The sequence below is a fragment of the Ips typographus genome, linkage group LG5 (assembly GCF_016097725.1).
Source record: "Ips typographus isolate SLU linkage group LG5, UJ_Ityp_2.0, whole genome shotgun sequence".
In the NCBI taxonomy this organism is placed as follows: domain Eukaryota; kingdom Metazoa; phylum Arthropoda; class Insecta; order Coleoptera; family Curculionidae; genus Ips; species Ips typographus.
This window is the reverse complement of record NC_138426.1, coordinates 7,489,313-7,508,076: the sequence shown is the minus strand read 5'-3', so window position 1 is coordinate 7,508,076 and position 18,764 is coordinate 7,489,313. Positions and strand designations below refer to the sequence as shown.

Here is an 18,764-nt window from a genome sequence, read left to right as displayed (position 1 = left end):
ACGTCACTAATTTCGACAGATGTCAACTGGCTTTGACAGTGTTGCAAGCTCGGAATTGCATTATTAACATCACGTGACCTGTATTTTACAGTTTTAGCTTTTACAACTGTCTAAATCTAGTTTACCAACTTTTCAACGTTTAAACTACATTTTAAAGGTCACGTGATTAATTTTGACAGTGTTGCAAGCTCAAAATTGTATTATTAACGTCACGTGACCTGTATTTTACAATTTCAGCTTTTACAACTGTCTAAATTTAGTTAACCAACTTTTCAACGTTTAAATTACATTTTAAAGGTCACGTGACTAATTTCGACAGATGTCAACTGGCTTTGACAGTGTGGCAAGCTTAGAATTGCATTATCAACGTCACGTGACCTGTTTTTTTACAATTTCAGCATTTACAACTGTTTAAATCTATAGTCTATCCGGCGAACCTACGGAGTAATAAAATTCGATGGGCGGCAACTTTTGTCGACCTGCATTACACTGTAAAACAGGTACGTAAAAGTGAATCGAGACATCAGATCCGAAAAGTCCTTATATTAGAGAGAGAAGAAGATATTATATTGTAAAACGGACCGGATATAGACCAATACTAATGGACGGGGCGGGTCAACCCCTCCTAATTTTCGCTTTTATTACTCCGTAGGTTCGCCGGTTAGACTATAGTTTACCAACTTTTCAACGTTTAAACTGCATTTTAAAGGTCACGTGACTAAAATCAAAGTAAAACAGGATAACGTCAAACCGAAAACGTTGCATGAGCTGTTTCGTTTTAAAACCGAATGAATCAGGGGGGTATGTTAAACATTTTTCGATTGTTCTTTTCAATTGGTGGCTTATACAGAATGTTTCAATAGAGAGACTATCGGGAATACGACGTTGGTATTCAATGCGTATCGAAGTTACAGCGAATGGGAGTTTCCGGGCGCAAAATCCGCACCAATAGCAAAAAGTTAGCCGAGCCGTCTGTACCTCATTTATATAAACTTTTATTCAAAGCTTGTATCGATTCGACAGTAGGGGGCGCACGGAACAATTGCAACATGTCACCCAGTTTTGTTGGCATTGCGCCAGCTTTGTACGGTGACACCTGGTGGGGACGTGCGTAGTTGGTGCGGACCGTCCACCGTCTTAACGGACATTGTTTTAGTGATTACGGTCGTTTGGAATGCAGGTGTCGTCGACAGGTGCTTCAAGGAACAATTTGAAAAACTAATTCGGTTTTTTTTGTCCGCTCGCACTCTAATTACCGAGTAATTTACTGTTTTCCGCACTCCACTGAGGAAACCCCTAAAGTAAGCGGAAATCTTCCTCGTCGATTTTCCGAATCAACAAGCAACACAATCCCTTCGCTCGAAAGGGCGTCGCGACGCTTAAAGGGGCGCTCGCCGAGCGTCGGGTCGTGCCGCTTTAAATCCGGGCTAATTATATATCCCGGTTAGACGGAATTCCCCCCCCGTTTTGGGGCCGGGTCAACTTGTTTATCCCTTCACCCCACCATTGTTTATCCTTCATTGTGTCTACTCGTTTCCGATTCATTCAGAACCGGTTTTCGACCTGACCGTCGTTTTTCAGCACGTGCCATACACCTTATTACGTCATGCACGTGGTTTTGTCTTGTCTGACAACTTCACAGATTGTCACACGTTTCGTCAAAATGTCAGTGGACATTCAGGGAAATTCAAGCAACCATTTTATAAGTAATTAAATAAACCAACCATCCTCTGTCAAATTTCGACAACTGACAGCTCTCATTAACCTGGCAACATTGCAGAATGATTACTGATTTTTTATAGGTTGAGTTGAAGCATTGTCTTTGATTATAGGCAGCTTTCAGGTTTTAGTAAAATGAGTGGTAAATTTGGCAACGTTGCAGAATTGTGGTCTTCATGATCGTTCACGTTTTTTGGCCACAAAATTTAATTTTTACAACCATGCAAAATGCATTGTCAATGGCCACATTGTAATTCCTAAATTTCTAGTGGAAAAATTAGCATTGGCAACTCTGCAGAAATGTGGTAATTGATCATTTGTCAGTACATTTTCGAAATAACGTCGATCGTGGCAATGTTGCCGAAATTTGACCATAAATAACTACGAATTTTAGTTTGGTAACATTTCCGATTATTTTTATGTAATTTTAAGAATGTGGCAATCTTTTCGTAAAATGGTGGGCAACATTGCAAACACTTAGAAAGTTCTCAATATTTTTTGGAAAAAAACGTCAACTTGGCAACGTTGCAAAAATTCGGTAATTAATTATTTGTAGGTAAATTTTAAGAAAATCGACAAACTGACCACGTTTTACTAATTTGGACATAATTTAGCACAAAGTTTAGTTTGGCAACATTGCAGAGTTAATAGCAGGTTTTAGTAAAATGTGTGGAAAAGTCAGTTTGACAACAGTGTAAAAACTTTTTTTGGGAATAAAATATGTAATTTAGGCAACGATCCAGAAATTTGATAATTGATCAAGTAAATTTTAGAAAAAATCTCAATTTGGCAACTTTGCTCAAACTTTTGATTAATTCAAATGTTGTCATTTTCCCAGGAGCTATTTAGAAATTACCAAGGTTCTACAGCGTTGCCAAACTGATGTTTTTACTCTCCCCATTCTCTTGAAAAAACATACAATTTGTTAATTAATGAATCAATTTTTCCAGTGTTGCAAAACTGACTTTTTTTTCTAAAATGAGCTGTATTGCTAAGAGCACTTTTGACACTAAATATCTGAAAAACTAAAAACATTTTGCATTGCAATGTTTGGGTCACCGTGTAGCTCTTGAAAAGCTGAATCGATTGACCTAATAATATACCGTGTGTCCCATATAAATTAGTAAAGTTTTGGGGCTTTGAAGACCAGGAGAACACTTTTATTGCAATTTTTTGACATTGCTAATGTAACCCTAAATATCTTGCAAATTAAAATGTAATTTCGTAATGCAATGTTTTGGGTGTGTACTAAAAACAATTGTACTAAACTTTGTACAATTCGGGCGTAAATAACCGGACGATTTGTATTATTTATCATTCGTAATGCGGGAGGGTGTGCGATTTTTCCCCCTGTCGAAAATAATGGCCGCCTTTTTACGGCGCCGTCCAAATTTAAATTTGCGCGGCGTTGAATTATTAGCGAAATGCTCCGGCTGAAATATCACTGCGGTTTTATAACCCCAACCCCCTCTTCCCCTCCTCCAACCGCTCCCTAACCTAAAAATTTTGAGTAAATTGTGCTAAAAAAAAAATGGTTGACGCGACATTTCGATGCGGGGCCGCCTTCGATTTTCCGTCGTTCCGGGCAATTACGGCACCAATTTACCGTAAATTCGCCTGTTAAGAGCCACTTCCGTCTGGAACCAGGGTAAACGAACGCCAGCCAAAAGTCAATTAAAGTCAATTCGCCGGCGACGGCACCAAATACGCGCGACACGCACTAGATTCACTTCAATCTTGTCACGTGACTATAGTGGCTGGTAGTTTGTGATTGGTCCAAAAAAGCAGCTTACAGCTTGCTGCTTTTTTTTTGACCAATCACCAACCAATAATGCGATAAACCATTTAACACAAAGTGACGTCAGTTTGTGACAGTCGTAACACGTGACCCATTTTGATGAGTATTTCTTGTCACTAACTCATATTGGCTCAGTCATGTGTTTCATGTTTTGTGACCTCTCTATGTATTTACTAAATAGTTTTTTTGACAGTCGACAGTTGACACATAGTCCGTTTATTGGATCTACTCTATCCATGGAAAAAATGGGACAAAATGACCAAAATAGCTTCAAGTTAGAAAGAGATGACAAGAGCATGAATAAAAGGCTGATTTGATTTGTTACTTGTTTTAGAGATTTTGGGTTATCAATAATTAAAATTGGTAATTTACTGACAATTGTCAAAATAACTGTCATAAATCTTAGAAACACGTCTTGTTTCGGAACCTGTAATGGTTTTAAATTCTAGGCAAATTTTGACAGTTTTGACATTAGGGGCAAATATTACGTGGTTTTTGAAAGAGAATTTAGCTAGGCAGTCACGTGACCATTCTCAAAATAACTGTCATAAATCTTAGAAACACCTTTTGTACCTTTTCTAAACCCTGATTTTTGCATCTTTTGAGCATAGTTTAAGAGTTTGTCAGTCAGGGACAAAATCGCTTGTCAAACCAACTTGGAGAGAGAAAATGACAATTTTAAGCACATTTTTGGAATCGTTATTAAATTTCCCATCCAATGACTTGAAAAATAGTAAAAAATTAGGTACAGTCAGGGAGAAAATTGGTGTCAAACTTTGAACAGCCAGAAAGACAGTTTGAAAGGACAGTCACGGACAAAATCACCTGTGAAACCCACTTGGAGTGAGAAAATGACAGTTTTAAGCACATTTTTGGAATGCTCATTAAATTTTCTATCCAACAGCCTGAAAAAACACTACAAAATTTGGTACAGTCGGTAAAAAAAGCGGTGTCAAATCATGAACTGGCAGAAACACAACTTGAAAGGACACTCAGGGACCAAATCACCTGGTAAACGCACTTGTAGTGAGAAAATGACAGTTTTAAGCACATTTTTGGAATCCTCATTAAATTTCCTATCCAATAACCTGAAAAAACAATACAAAATTTGGTAGTTAGTAAAAAAAGCGGTGTCAAAGATTGAATTGCCATAAACACAGTTTGGAAGGACAGTCTGGGACAAAATCGTCTGTAAAACCTACTTGGAGTAAGAAAATGACAGTTTTAAGTACATTTTTGGAATCCTTATTAAATTTCCTATCCGACAGCCTAAAAAAACAGTACAAAATTTGATCAAGTCAGTAAGAAAAGCAATTTCAAACAGTGACCTGTCATAAATAGAGTTTGGAAGGACAATCTGGGACAAAATCGTCTGTAAAACCTACTTAGAGTGAGAAAATTACAGTTTTTAACACATTTTTGGAATCCTTATTAAATTTCCCATCCAATAACCTGAAAAAACACTACCAAGTATAAGACAGTCAGTAAGAAAAATGGTGTCAAAGTCTAAACTGCCAGAAATACAGTTTGAAAGGATAGTCCATGACAAAATTGCTTATAAAATCCACTTGGAGTGAGAAAATGACAGTTTTAAGCACATTTTTGAAATCCTCATTAAATTTCCCATCCAATAACTTGAAAAATAGTACAAAATTAAGTACAGTCAGGAAGAAAAACAGTGTCGAAGTTTGAACTGCCAGAAGCACAGTTTGAAAGGGACAAAATCACCTGGAAAACCTACTTAGAGTGAGAAAATGATAGTTTTAAGCACATTTTTGGAATCCTTATTAAATTTCCTATCCAATAACTTGAAAATAGTAAAAATTAAGTACAGTCAGGGCGAAAATTGGTGTCAAACTTTGAACTGCCAGAAACACAGTTTGAAAGGACAGTCACGGACAAAATCACCTGGAAAACCTATTTGGAGTGAAAATGACTGTTCCAAGCACATTTTTGGAATTCTCATTAAATTTTCTATCCAACAGCCTGAAAAAACACTACAAAATTTGGTACAGGCGGTAAAAAAAGCGGTGTCAAAAATTGAACTGGCAGAAACACAACTTGAAAGGACACTCAGGTACAAAATCACCTGAAAACCTATTTAGAGTGAGAAAATGACAGTTTTAAGCACATTTTTGGAATCCCCATTAAATTTTCTATCCAATAACCTGAAAAAACAGTACAAAATTTGGTAAAGTCAGTAAGAAAAGCAGTGTCAAAATTTGAACTGCTAGAAACACAGTTTGAAGGGACAGTCAAGGACAAAATCGCTTGTAAAACCCACTTGTAGTGTGAAAATGACAGTTTTAAGCACATTGTTGGAATCCTCATTAAATTTCCTATCCAATAGTCTAAAAAAACACTAAAAAATCGAGTATAGTCAGTTAGAAAAACAGTGTCAAAATTTGAACTGCCGTAAACACAGTTTGGAAGGACAGTCAGGGACAAAATCGCCTGTAAAACCTACTTAGAGTGACAAAATGACAGTTTTAAGCACATTTTTGGAATCCCCATTAAATTTCCCATCCAATAACTTGAAAAATAGTACAAAATTAGGTACAGTCAGTAAGAAAAGCGCTGTCAAAGTTTGAACTGCCAGAAACACAGTATTTGTAATTTACAAGTCAAATTTTCCTGGTAAAGTAAAATATTTCCCTTACCGGTAATTTACCCATCACTACTAGAAAGTGTCACAAAAGTACCAGGACTTTATTTAAAAAAAAAAAAATAGAAACGTGTGAAAGGAAAAATTAGCAAAGAAAATATCCACAAAAATGGCAAATTTTGCCTCCATTTAATCGACTTTTTCATACTTTCAGTATAATTTGAGACACACTGTATATAGTGGTGTGATCGACTGTCATCATGGTGTTACTCTAGAGTACGTACGTCATTTAAGAATGACGTCATTTGACAGTGCTGACAGGATTGTCACTGTCTGTTAGAATGGAATCTGTCGAATTCAGTTTTTACCACAACAGTTATTTTGACAGACATTATACAGGGTGGCCAAAGTCAAAACTTACACAATTCAGTAGACTGGTTATTAGTGGGATTTAAAAGGCTTACAATATGTTTGTTGCACCCTCTCCAATAATTTTTATGGCTGCCCCCCACCCCCACGGGGATGAAGAGGGGAGGGGGGGTGATAGGAAAGAGGGAGGCGCGGTTTCCTTTGATCTCATTTGCCTAGAGCAACTTTGAGCCTCCGATCTGCGACGCCATATTGATCGGGTATTGCCAGCTTATTTACGAGTTACGCTGGCGCTATTGTACTGTACCTAGTACAATACCAAAGTTGGAATTCGGTTTGTACTAGGGTCACGCCTCGTGTTTGGTGATAGTGATTGAGGGCGAAAAAAACCCGCACACGCAGTGCGATGATAACATTAAACAATTGCAACATCGTAAAATGTGTTAGTGACGTCACGCCAATGATAATCTCCGCTTATTTACACTGTTTTAAGCCTGGCCCAGGTTTATTGGAGCTAATCCTAGAATAAAGACGACATATTTTGTAATTTTTAGCTGGAGAAAGTATTGCTTCACCTCTCGATTAACTGTTACCAGTATAATTTAAATAAACCGTCAATCCGGCCTATTACCGACCCCCCCATTAATAACTCGACACCAATCCGGACCTGTTTCATATTAATAACCTCATTTTTTTCTGTTTGTTTATAGATAGGCGATGCCGTTGGCCCGTACCACTGTACAATCTGGGCAGAAAGGAGAACCGGTTACGCGACGCCGCCCCCCTTTAACCGGGGCTGTTTGCACAAGGGGCACATAAAATAAACAGGCAGACCGAGCATATTTACCAACGTCTTTGAAGAGGAAGGGGGGGCTAAAAGTTTAAATACTGAAATTCGCAACCCTCCTGATACAATTGTACGAATGCTGGTACATTAGTTTCGTTTGGTAGAAAGTCGCCTAAAGTGTGTAAATTAGATGGTTTTATGGAAAAAAATTTGAATACATATTATATAGCATGTTTCAGTGTAGGTTTAGGCTATAACGGTACTTTGCATACTAGCAGTATTTTTATTTCGACCTCGAATTCAGTACAATTATTATAATCATCAATAGATTTCTTCTTTTCTACTTTTACGGCGTTAGCTACCTTAATGACTAAATTGGTCAAGACGCTCACTTAATGTAATTCTTCTTCTTTTTAAATTTTTGTTCCTTCCAACCTAATTTTTCTTTAGTTTTTATGGCATTTACCGCTAACCGTATGCGTTGTAGTAGGTTATTTGAAGGGTAGCAAATTTCTCTTCTTATTCACTTATACAGGGTTGGTTCGTATATTTAGACAGCTTGTAGGGACTTTGTGTTTGCACTGTTTGCAGGTAGAAAACTGGCTGCTAATACAAAAGTTTTAGGGCTTGTCCTAAATAAAATAAAAGACCCTAGCAAACGTGTCAAATTGACTGTTGTAATAAATTATTCGACCCTAAATAAGTCGAAATGGAAAATAAATAACTCGATTAGAATAATAAAATAACTCGATTTTTAACATTTTGGACCGCCATTTTAGATTTCTTCCATATCAGTGACAGGTAATGTCAAATTGACCGGAGTAGTGAATTCCCCGACCCTAAATTAGTCGAAATAGAGTATAAACTCAATTTTTGACATTTTGGACGGCCATTTTGGATTTCTTCCGGTAACGTCAAATTGACGGGTGCAATGAACTCCCCGACCCTAAATTAGTAGAAATAGAGTATAAGCTCCGTTTTTGACATTTTGGGCCACCATCTTGCATTTCCTCCCATCCAATGACAGTTAACGTCAAATTGACAGGTGTAATGAACTTCCCGACCCTAAATTAGTCGTAATCGAGTATAAACTCAATTTTTGACATTTTTGGCCGCCATCTTGGATTTCTTCCATATCAGTGACAGGTAACGTCAAATTGACGGGTGTAATGAACTCCCCGATCCTAAATTAGTCGTAATCGAGTAAACTCAATTTTTGACATTTTGGGCCGCCATCTTGAATTTCCTCCCATCCAATGACAATTAACGTCAAATAGACCGGCGTAATGAACTCCACGAACCTAAACTAGTCAAAATACAGTATGAAAACTCGGGTTTTGACATTTTCGGCCGCCATCTTGGATTTCTTCCATATCAGTGACAGCTAACGTCAAATTGACCGTTGTAACGAATTCCCCTGCCCTAAATCACTCGAAATAGGGAAAAATCTCAAGTTTTGACATTTTGAGCCGCCATCTTGCATTTCTGCCCATCCAATGACAGTCAACGTCAGATTGACGCGTGTTGTAGTAAATTTCCCGACAAAATATAGATCGCAGTAGTTCCCGGTGGGACACCCTGTATATTATGACTTTTCTCATCCCAAAAGATAATTAAGCGAGATTGTGCCGGTCTTCTTTTATGTTTTGTTCTGGCTTTAGCTACCACCACTTAACGTCGTAAAGCACATAATTATTAATTAACCTTCGTTTATTATTCCTGAAAGTTTGGCTGGATGCTGTGAAGAGCTCGAACCGAACATTGAAAGTTAATCAGAAAGAAGAATTAGGTTAGAAGCACTACAACAAGGTTTACTCTTCTGTAAAGGTTGTTTTGGCGTTAGCTACCAAAGCAAACGAGTTTCGATTTGTGCAGGAAAACTTGCACTCGGGTGTGACATTTAACGACGAGGGTCGAAAATGTCAACTTCCTCGTTTCGGTTGTTGTGTCGTTGAACCCCGATGACACAATAAAGAAGACAAAAGCAAAATCTATTAAGGCCCCGGAGGAGCCCGAGTCGGCCGCAGGTAACCGAGGTTGAAGGTTGACCACTCCATGACGATGACGACTCGGTGATTAATGGCGCTTTGTACCCGCGTGTGGAATGCCAACGATGCCGCAATCATTCGTCCCCCGGGTGTACGGAGGAAGCGGCAACGTGGCCTAGGGACGTGCCGCACCTGACGCCCGAGGAAAGCCACAAGTGTTTGGAAGAGCCTGGGGGGGCTGATGAAAGTAGGAGGGGTGGCTACTATTCTGTTCTGAATTTTCTACAAAAATTCTCTCAATACTCGTGGAATTAATCACAGTCAACTGGGGGCCCCGATTCGTATGCAAATCGGGAGAACATAAGTCCGGTCGGCGAGGGGGCTTGCCAGAGCGCAACGCAAGGCGCAGCTGCCGCGACATTACCATCAAAACGAGTTACACACCAAGAGTAGATTTAAATTTCAAATTCGACGATGATGCCCCAGCTCTATCTGCGTCAGTCATCGTAATCTCGACGGGGCCGTAATGGGGGCCCCACGCGGCACGAGGGGTGCGCTAATTTATGGGGCACTATTGTTGGGAGGCCGTTGGCCCCTAGGCCGCGATTATTTCGCTCCCGATGGTCCGGCATCAATCTTAGATACGGGACTTTTAATGAAAGTGAGCCCCCCCCGCCCCTGACAATGTCCCGCGGGGGGCGAAAATAAATGCGCCACGCCAGATGTTTGTTATTTTTTTCGTATGGTCTAGTGCCAGAGCATAGAAAAAGAAGAGTTTAATTGAAGTGAGCAAATGCTGTTAATGTGACAGAAAAGATGAAGAATTTTTAGGTTAGTTTGGGTTTAACGTGGACAAAGGCCATTACTGTGAAGAAAGGAAGAAGAAAGTCACCAGAAGCTTTCAAATGGTTTTTTGCAGCTCAGAAACACCATAACTCTCTTCTGAGTCTTGAAAGTATTACAAAAGGTTCTCAAACGGTTTTTCCAGGTCAGAAACACCACAAAATGGCATTCAAAACGTCACCAGAAATTTAGAAACTGTTTTCAGTTACTTAGATTCTTAAAGTTGGGAGAAAAATTGGTTAAGTTTGAAGCCCTCTAGCGGCCAAACGATTTAACCTACTAACCAGTGTTGTCATACCTTAAGAAAGCCCATTTCATTGGCTATCTATTGACGTACAAAAGTTTATATAGTGTGGACCAAATAAGCGAGTTACTTGCGATTGAATGAAACGCTGCACTAAAAAAAGTGGAATATAAACTCTTCAACTTTGAGGGCATCTAGCGGCCTAACCAATATATCAACCAACCAGTGTTGCCATATCGTCGGAAAGCCCATTTCATTGGCTATCCACTGATGTATAAAAGTCTGCACAGAGTGTACGAAAATGGCGAGTTATTTACGATTGAGTGAAATACTGCATCAAAAAAAATTGGTCAAGTTTGACGCCCTCTAGCGACCAAACGATTTAACCTACCAACCAGTGTTTTCATACCTTCAGAAAGCCTATTTCATTGGCTATCTATTGATGTACAAAAACTTATATAGTGTGGACCAAATAAGCGAGTTATTTGCGATTGAATGAAACGCTGCACTAAAAAAAGTGACATATAAACTCTTCAACTTTGAGGGCATCTAGCGGCCTAACCAATAAATCAACCAACCAGTGTTGCCATATCGTCGGAAAGCCCATTTCATTGGCTATCTATTGACGTACAAAAGTTTGTATAGTGTGGACCAAATAAGCGAGTTATTTGCGATTGAATGAAACGCTGCACTAAAAAAAGTGGAATATAAACTCTTCAACTTTGAGGGCATCTAGCGGCCTAACCAATAAATCAACCAACCAGTGTTGCCATATCGTCGGAAAGCCCATTTCATTGGCTATCCACTGATGTATAAAAGTCTGCACAGAGTGTACGAAAATGGCGAGTTATTTACGATTGAGTGAAATACTGCATCAAAAAAAATTGGTCAAGTTTGACGCCCTCTAGCGACCAAACGATTTAACCTACCAACCAGTGTTTTCATACCTTCAGAAAGCCTATTTCATTGGCTATCTATTGATGTACAAAAACTTATATAGTGTGGACCAAATAAGCGAGTTATTTGCGATTGAATGAAACGCTGCACTAAAAAAAGTGACATATAAACTCTTCAACTTTGAGGGCATCTAGCGGCCTAACCAATAAATCAACCAACCAGTGTTGCCATATCGTCGGAAAGCCCATTTCATTGGCTATCTATTGACGTACAAAAGTTTGTATAGTGTGGACCAAATAAGCGAGTTATTTGCGATTGAATGAAACGCTGCACTAAAAAAAGTGGAATATAAACTCTTCAACTTTGAGGGCATCTAGCGGCCTAACCAATAAATCAACCAACCAGTGTTGCCATATCGTCGGAAAGCCCATTTCATTGGCTATCCATTGATGTATAAAAGTATGCACAAAGTGTACCAAAATGGCGAGTTATTTACAACTGAGTGAAATACTGCATCAAAAAAAATTGGTCAACTTTGAAGCCCTCTAGCGGCCAAACGATTTAACCAATCAACCAATGTTGCATATCAGTGGAAAGCCCATTTTATTGGCTATCAATCGACATATAAAAATCCATACATTATGCGTCATATAAGATAGTTATTTACGATTGAATGAAAGAGTGTCGGGCAAAATGGTGTGTACCAGTCACGTGACTTTAACAGAACAGCAAAATAACAATTCTTAGAAAAAGGCAAATCAAAATGACTCGGAAAAAAAATCACGTGACTTTGGATAAACTGGTTGGAATAAAACATGTCAAAATAGCGGAAATGTCACGTGATCTTCAAAAAAAGAAAAAGGATGATAAACCTCCAAGTTCAGCCAAATGTAACTAGGTTATTTGGAAAAATACGAAAAAAGTGAAAAAGGAGAAAGATGTAGGGAATTTTATCCTTTACCAGAATGAATTAGGCCACTTTTGCCCTAAAGGGCCTTCTCTGGGAGATATTTCCGAAAATCTGTGCTAACGTACAAAAAGTGATTCTAACCAAGTTTAACTATCACAAAACTTGTAAATATTTAGGTTTAATTCGTCACAACACCCTTACGGCTTAAAGTGGTAGCTAAAGCCAAAAAATAAATCAATCACGAAGACTACATTCCAAACGAAAAAATTAAAGAAGAATTGACAGCCCTACTGATTACAGAAACAAAGACCAAACTAGGTTAGGTTGAACTGAAGCAACTCTTCTTCTTTTCTTATTATTAATGCAACTACCACAAAATTGTTCAATGAATAAAGCCAGGTTAATCCAGTGAAAAAAGAAGGAAGAATCGTTTGCAATCGCTTCGAGGTTCGCGTGACTGAACAAAAGACGAAATTAAAAAATGTTTCGAATTTTTGGGCCTCAAGGCAAACGCCCCCGGAATGTTCTGGGCGGAATTTCCCGAGAAGACTTTAATTGAAATCGGGATTATTCGCTCGGATTCTCAACTTTCGTGTGTTGTATACTAAAAGGGATGGTTAATTAAAGACAACTAGACGGACAATAGAGCTTGGATGACGCTCCTTTTCGCCAGGCTCAAAAGAATTTTATTCAAATTTCGGACACGCATTGTAAGCGCCGAAACAATGAAAGCCCGGAAAGTTGTTGGTGTTGAACAACACAATTACAAAAAAAAAAATCCGGGACTGAAAGGTTCCCGTTGTTTCGCAGCAGTAGGGTGTCCGTCACGTTAAAACTTCTTTTCACGTTTTCTGGCTTTTGTACACCGCACGGCGTCTATGTGGCAAATTGTACTAGTTTAATATGCAACGAGGAGGCGGGTCGATGAGCCCCGGCACAATGGGACTCTTTGATTTATGGCGCTGACATTTAATAATAATCATCGGACCACCCCCCCAACCCCCTACGACAATTCGGTTGTAATGTTGGGCGGGATGTGAAACCACTACCCACTGGGTTTTCTACGATCAATACGCAACGAAATGCGAATAAGTTGCATTCAAGCCTAAAGACGATCCACTGGCTGAATTATACTAAGTATAGAACAATTAACATTTCATTTCACTGACTTGTTATAAAGTTTTACATGTCGACGGCTAATGAATTGGAGTTTTTCAACGATATGGCAACAATGGTTGATTGATTAAACAATTTCCCCGCTAGAGGGCTTAAACTGTTGCAATGCACCGTTAAAGCTGGGAAACTTCCTTATTTGACTGACAGGAAAGGGTATGGACTTTTTTATATGTCGATGGATGGCAGTACTGGATTTGCCTCATTCATCGCCAAATTTATACGTACCTAACACATTATTGTGAATCCCATTTGTAAACTGTGAAAATAGTCACGTGATTCAGTGTATCAGATTAAAACAAAAAAAAAAACGGTCACGTGACCCTTCAGGTTTGTGTTTTGGCACAAAGGTCACGTGAGCTTTAAAATTAAATTTGATAATTCAAAAAGTCACGTGATCATTTTTGTCTTAAAAAATATGAGTTTAAACTTAAAAACGGTCACGTGACCTTTCAAATACGATTTCGCCATTTAAAACAGTCACGTGACCCTTAAAATTAAATTCGATTATAGAAAATGTCACGTGAGTATTTTTATCTTCAAAAATATCAGTTTAAACTTAAAAACGGTCACGTGACATTTTAAATAAAATTTTGCCATTGAATTCAGTCACGTGATCTTCAACATTCCGTTTTGATTTTAAAAAAAAGTCACGTGACCTTTAAAAATAAATTTGACGTTTGAAAATCGTCACGTGTCCATTTTTACTGTGAAAAAAGTCACGTGACTATAAAAATATCAGTTTAAATTTAAAAACGGTCACGTGACCCTCCAAATAACATTTTGACATTTAAAACTATCAACTGTGACTTTCATTTTTAAGACGTGACCTTTAAATTGAAATTTGATTATTGAAAATGCCACGTGGCCAGTTTTATATTAAAAAATATCAGTTTAAACTTAAAAACGGTCACGTGACCTTTCAAATACGATTTTGTCAATGAAAACAGTCACGCTATCTTCATGATACCGTTTTGATGTTAGAAAAAAGTCACATGACCTTTAAAAATAAATTTTATGATTGAAAATAATCATGTGATCATTTTCACTGTGAAAACTGTCACTTGACTGTGAAATATCATTTTAAATTGAAAAACCGTTAATGACCCTCTAAGTAACATTTTGACATTTGAAACTGTCAACTGTGACTCCATTAGTAAGACGTGACCTTTAAATTTAAATATTGAAAATGTCACGTGACCATTTTTATCTTCAAAAATATCAGTTTAAACTAAAAAACAGTCACGTGACCTTTAAAATTAAATTTGATTATTGAAAAGGTCACGTGACCTTTCAAATAGATTTCGCCATTTAAAACAGTCACGTGACCTTCAAAATTAAATTTGATTATTGAAAATGTCACGTGACCATTTTTATCTTCAAATATATCAGTTTAAACTTAAAAACGGTCACGTGACATTTGAAATACAATTTTTCCATTGAATACAGTCACGTGATCTTCAGGATTCCGTTTTAATGTAAAAAAAAAATCACGTGACCTTTAAAAATAAATTTGACTTTTGAAAATCGTCACGTGTCCATTTTCACTGGGAAAAAAGTCACGTGACTGTAAAAATTTCAGTTTAAATTCAAAAAACGATCACGTGACCCTCCGAATAACATTTTGACATTTAATGATTAAAAATGTCACGTGGTCATTTTTATCTTCAAAAAAAATCAGTTTAAACTTAAAAACAGTCACGTGATCTTCAGGATTCCGTTTCGATGTTAAAGAAGTCACGTGACTTTTAAAAATAAATTTGACGTTTGAAAATCGTCACGTGTCCATTTTCACTGGGAAAAAAGTCACGTGACTGTAAAAATTTCAGTTTAAATTCAAAAAACGATCACGTGACCCTCCGAATAACATTTTGACATTTAATGATTAAAAATGTCACGTGGTCATTTTTATCTTCAAAAAAAAATCAGTTTAAACTTAAAAACAGTCACGTGACAATCAAGATTCCGTTGTGACGTTAAAAAAGTCACGTGACCTTTAAAAATAAATTTGATGTTAGAAAATCGTCACGTGTCCATTTTCACTGGGAAAAGTCACGTGACTATAAAAATATCAGTTTAAATTGAAAAAAACGGTCACGTGACCCTCCGAATAACATTTTGACATATGAAACTGTCAACTGTGACTTTTTTGGTGTCCTTTAAATTTTATGATTAAAAATGTCACGTGATCATTTTTATCTTAAAAAAAAATCAGTTTAAACTTAAAAACGGTCACGTGACAATCAAGATTCCGTTTTGGCGTTAAAAAAATAATCACGTGTCCTTTAAAATTAAAATTCAAATGGAATTGAAAATAATCACGTGACCAATTCAAACTTAAAATGAATCACATGTTCCAACCAATAAAATAGCAGACCAGAGTTTGACAGTTTAAGCTTGAATTGTACTTAACATTGTACAAGTCGGACAACCCTCAACAGACAACTTTTTGCACCAACATTTCTTGGAAACGGGGCATCATTAATCAAAGCGGCAAACTAAAACACAAGCAAAAATAAATAATCCGGGGGGCCGAACTTCTAGAAAATTAGTTTTCGAGGAGGCCCCACTTTCGAAACTTTTTTTTCAGCCCGTAGAGGAGGAGTCCCTGTCAGCCTTCGGAGCCATATTAATGGACCTTCGTGGCCCCCGAAAGTAATTATAGATATTAGGGGAATCGAAGCTGCAAAGATGGTAAAAACCAGATTAAGTAGCTAAAAAACCAGACGGAGGCCCCATTATCTGTTAATACGAATATAATATAAAGACAGTCGATATTACTGGTTGCGTGTCGATCCCCGGTGTGTTATTAGTGGCGCCAGTCGGAATTACGCGAGGAGCCGGCAACGTCGGGCGCAACCTTTGATCCGGACAGCACAGTGACACAGTGCGGCGTTGCCGGCGCGACAACGAAGACGCTCTTTGACGGGCCCCCGTTAGCCGATGACGTAGGACGGACAACAGCTGAGAGTGAAGGTGTCGCGCGAACGTAGCAACGTTGCCGCTTACAGCAAATAGAGCAGAACCAAATTTTAACAAAAACTTGTTTTACGCAAGATTAAACCCGTAAAATTGTATATGTGTGTCGTAAATTCCCATGAGTCCTAATCGATGAATTTTAGAGTGGGTCCTAGAAAGAGAACGCTATACGGGTGGGAAAGCAACGTTTGGAAGTTTGACACGCTATTCATAAGCGCTGAAGTGCGAAACCGCTCTTCTTTCTTCCAACTGGAACCTACAGAGTGAAGAGAGGCAGAGTGGGTGGCAAAAAAAACCAGCCTACACACCCACTGTAACGTAATGGTTGGTAATTAAACAATACCGGTAATTATTAAAAACAGTTGAGGGGGGAAAATTAAGAAAACCAGTCATTTTTAGGTGTGTCTCCGACCGATCAAGGTTGAGCCGTTCTTGCATTAAGAGAAACACAGAACACAGTTAATTTGTGACGTCACTCACAAACCTGTCCAATAAAACCGCTTATTTTCCCACCCGTAGAGCGTTCCCTCTCTAGAACATTATAATAGCCCACTCTAAAATTCATTGATTAGGACGTCAGTCAGTTGACAGAAACTTCCTGATTCCCACCACGTTTGAGGTTAATCGTTAGAAGTTGATTTATTGTAAAGTGTGTCAAAATGCAGGATTTTTCCAGAAAATCATACATTTCAGACTGATAGTAAGCACTTTTGGGTTTCCTTAAGGTGTTTTAAGGGCTGATTTAAGAAATCTTAAAGCTGTTCGAGGGTTACAAAAGTGTTCTCTCAGTTGAAGGGTTTTAAGTTTGTTTTGAATGTATTTAAGAGATTTTGAGTATTTTTCACCTCGAGTTGGATACTTGGAACATTTTATGGTGATTGATAACTTGAAGCTGACATTTGTATCTAAAAACCTTCATGAGGGATTGTTGTAATAGAATTCCACAGTTAATTTAAACAATTATTGAAAATAATAATTTACATACTTATACAATATCAGGATTGTGCAATTTTAGGCGATTACAAGGAAAATCTAGCTTCAAGGCTTGAGTTATGTAGATGAGACACCCCACATGAAGCTCTCTTAAATATCATTGTGATTGAATTTACTGGAATACCAAAAAATTGCCCTCGAAATGACCCCTTGTCAGACTTAATGGAGCTATGTGTAAATGACCTAGACCTGACACCCACAACCCTCTTATCTAACTGCTTAATTGCACAGATATAATTAATCAATGTGTAAATAATCGTGTTTTGTGACATCAATACTCTGGCAATGTTTGCTATTGTGATTGGTTCCTGGAATGGTGACAAGCCTGGGGCTGTTTACACTTTAAAGTACTTTTAACACAAGGTCTCAGACCGGATCACAAAGCAAAAACCGACTGAATTCAGCTGCTTACTTAACGGTTTAGTGATCGTAAATTGAGGCTCCGCCCGCCTCTGCACCATAAAAAAAAAAGAGTCCACTTACCGACTTGCAGCACGTTATCCACACATCCGCTCTCCAGCAATTTCATCCCTTTGCAAAAGGCGAGGCTGCCCGGTTCCTGATTGTTCTGCACTCGGGACAGGCTCGAGTACATGCAAATGTCCCTCTCGTTGCGGGGAAAACTCCAAAAAACGATCCGGCGCTGGACCGGTTCGGGTATACGATCATATTTCTCTTCGATACGGGCAAACGGTATCGTTTCGGCCACTTTTTTCGCGGTTATATCCAACAGAGAGTCGGGATTGCGCGGGGGCGGCGGTCGTAAACGTAACGGAGCACAACAGGGAGGCAGAGCGCCCACCGGGGGGCGTCGGGGCGGAAGCGCGTCGTGCGCCATGCGTCGCCGAACGCACTCGATCACACACTGACTGGTGACTGGACTCACTGACGGAAACTCTAGCGGCGGGCGCCCCCCGAAGGGCGTCGTGACGATCGCTGCCACGGCGTTGTCGTTGTTAACCATTTTGCCCCGATTTTCACTACTAAACAAAGAAGCACTTGTGTAAGCGTGGCTAAACGAGCTGAAAGCCCCACAATATTACCTAGAAATTGAGCACCAAACTGAAATCGCTATTGACGCCATTTTGTTGTCTCTCTAATTTGACGTTTGCTTTGAAAGAAGGGTTGACGTTGACGTACAATTGACAGATGACCAACAATGAGGGCGCTCCGAATAATCTCTCTCTTTGTTTAACCTCAAAAACTAATTGGCAAACAAACTGAAACAAAAATAGTGTCTAGAGTGGTCGGAATGTACTGAACTCAGTAAGTGTTGATAATATAATAAAAATGGATTATAATAAGTACTCAATTGAAATCTAACGCTTTTACCATTTAAACGGCCCTTACCTCAATATTTGACAAACACAACACAGTTTTCTCCTATAACGGTTCTAACACAGAAATGTTCATTTACCGTTGCTTTCTACTTGACTTACTAAGTGTTTTTTCACATTTT

The 18,764-nt window shown here is 38.5% G+C and overlaps 1 protein-coding gene across 1 annotated transcript in view; it reads right to left on the bottom strand.

The window, feature by feature from the left end:
* Nucleotides 1-18,504, bottom strand: part of LOC145729694 (zinc finger SWIM domain-containing protein 5-like) — a 46,213-nt gene extending 27,709 nt beyond the window's left edge. Inside the window, exons 1-2 of the mRNA XM_081980555.1 lie at nucleotides 18,349-18,504; nucleotides 17,789-18,288 (exon numbers count right to left, since the gene is read on the bottom strand). Coding sequence (XP_081836681.1) covers nucleotides 17,789-18,288; nucleotides 18,349-18,389 — 541 coding nt within the window. The 5' untranslated portion in view covers nucleotides 18,390-18,504. The remainder of the gene's footprint in view (nucleotides 1-17,788; nucleotides 18,289-18,348) is intronic.
* Nucleotides 18,505-18,764: the final 260 nt, after the last annotated feature.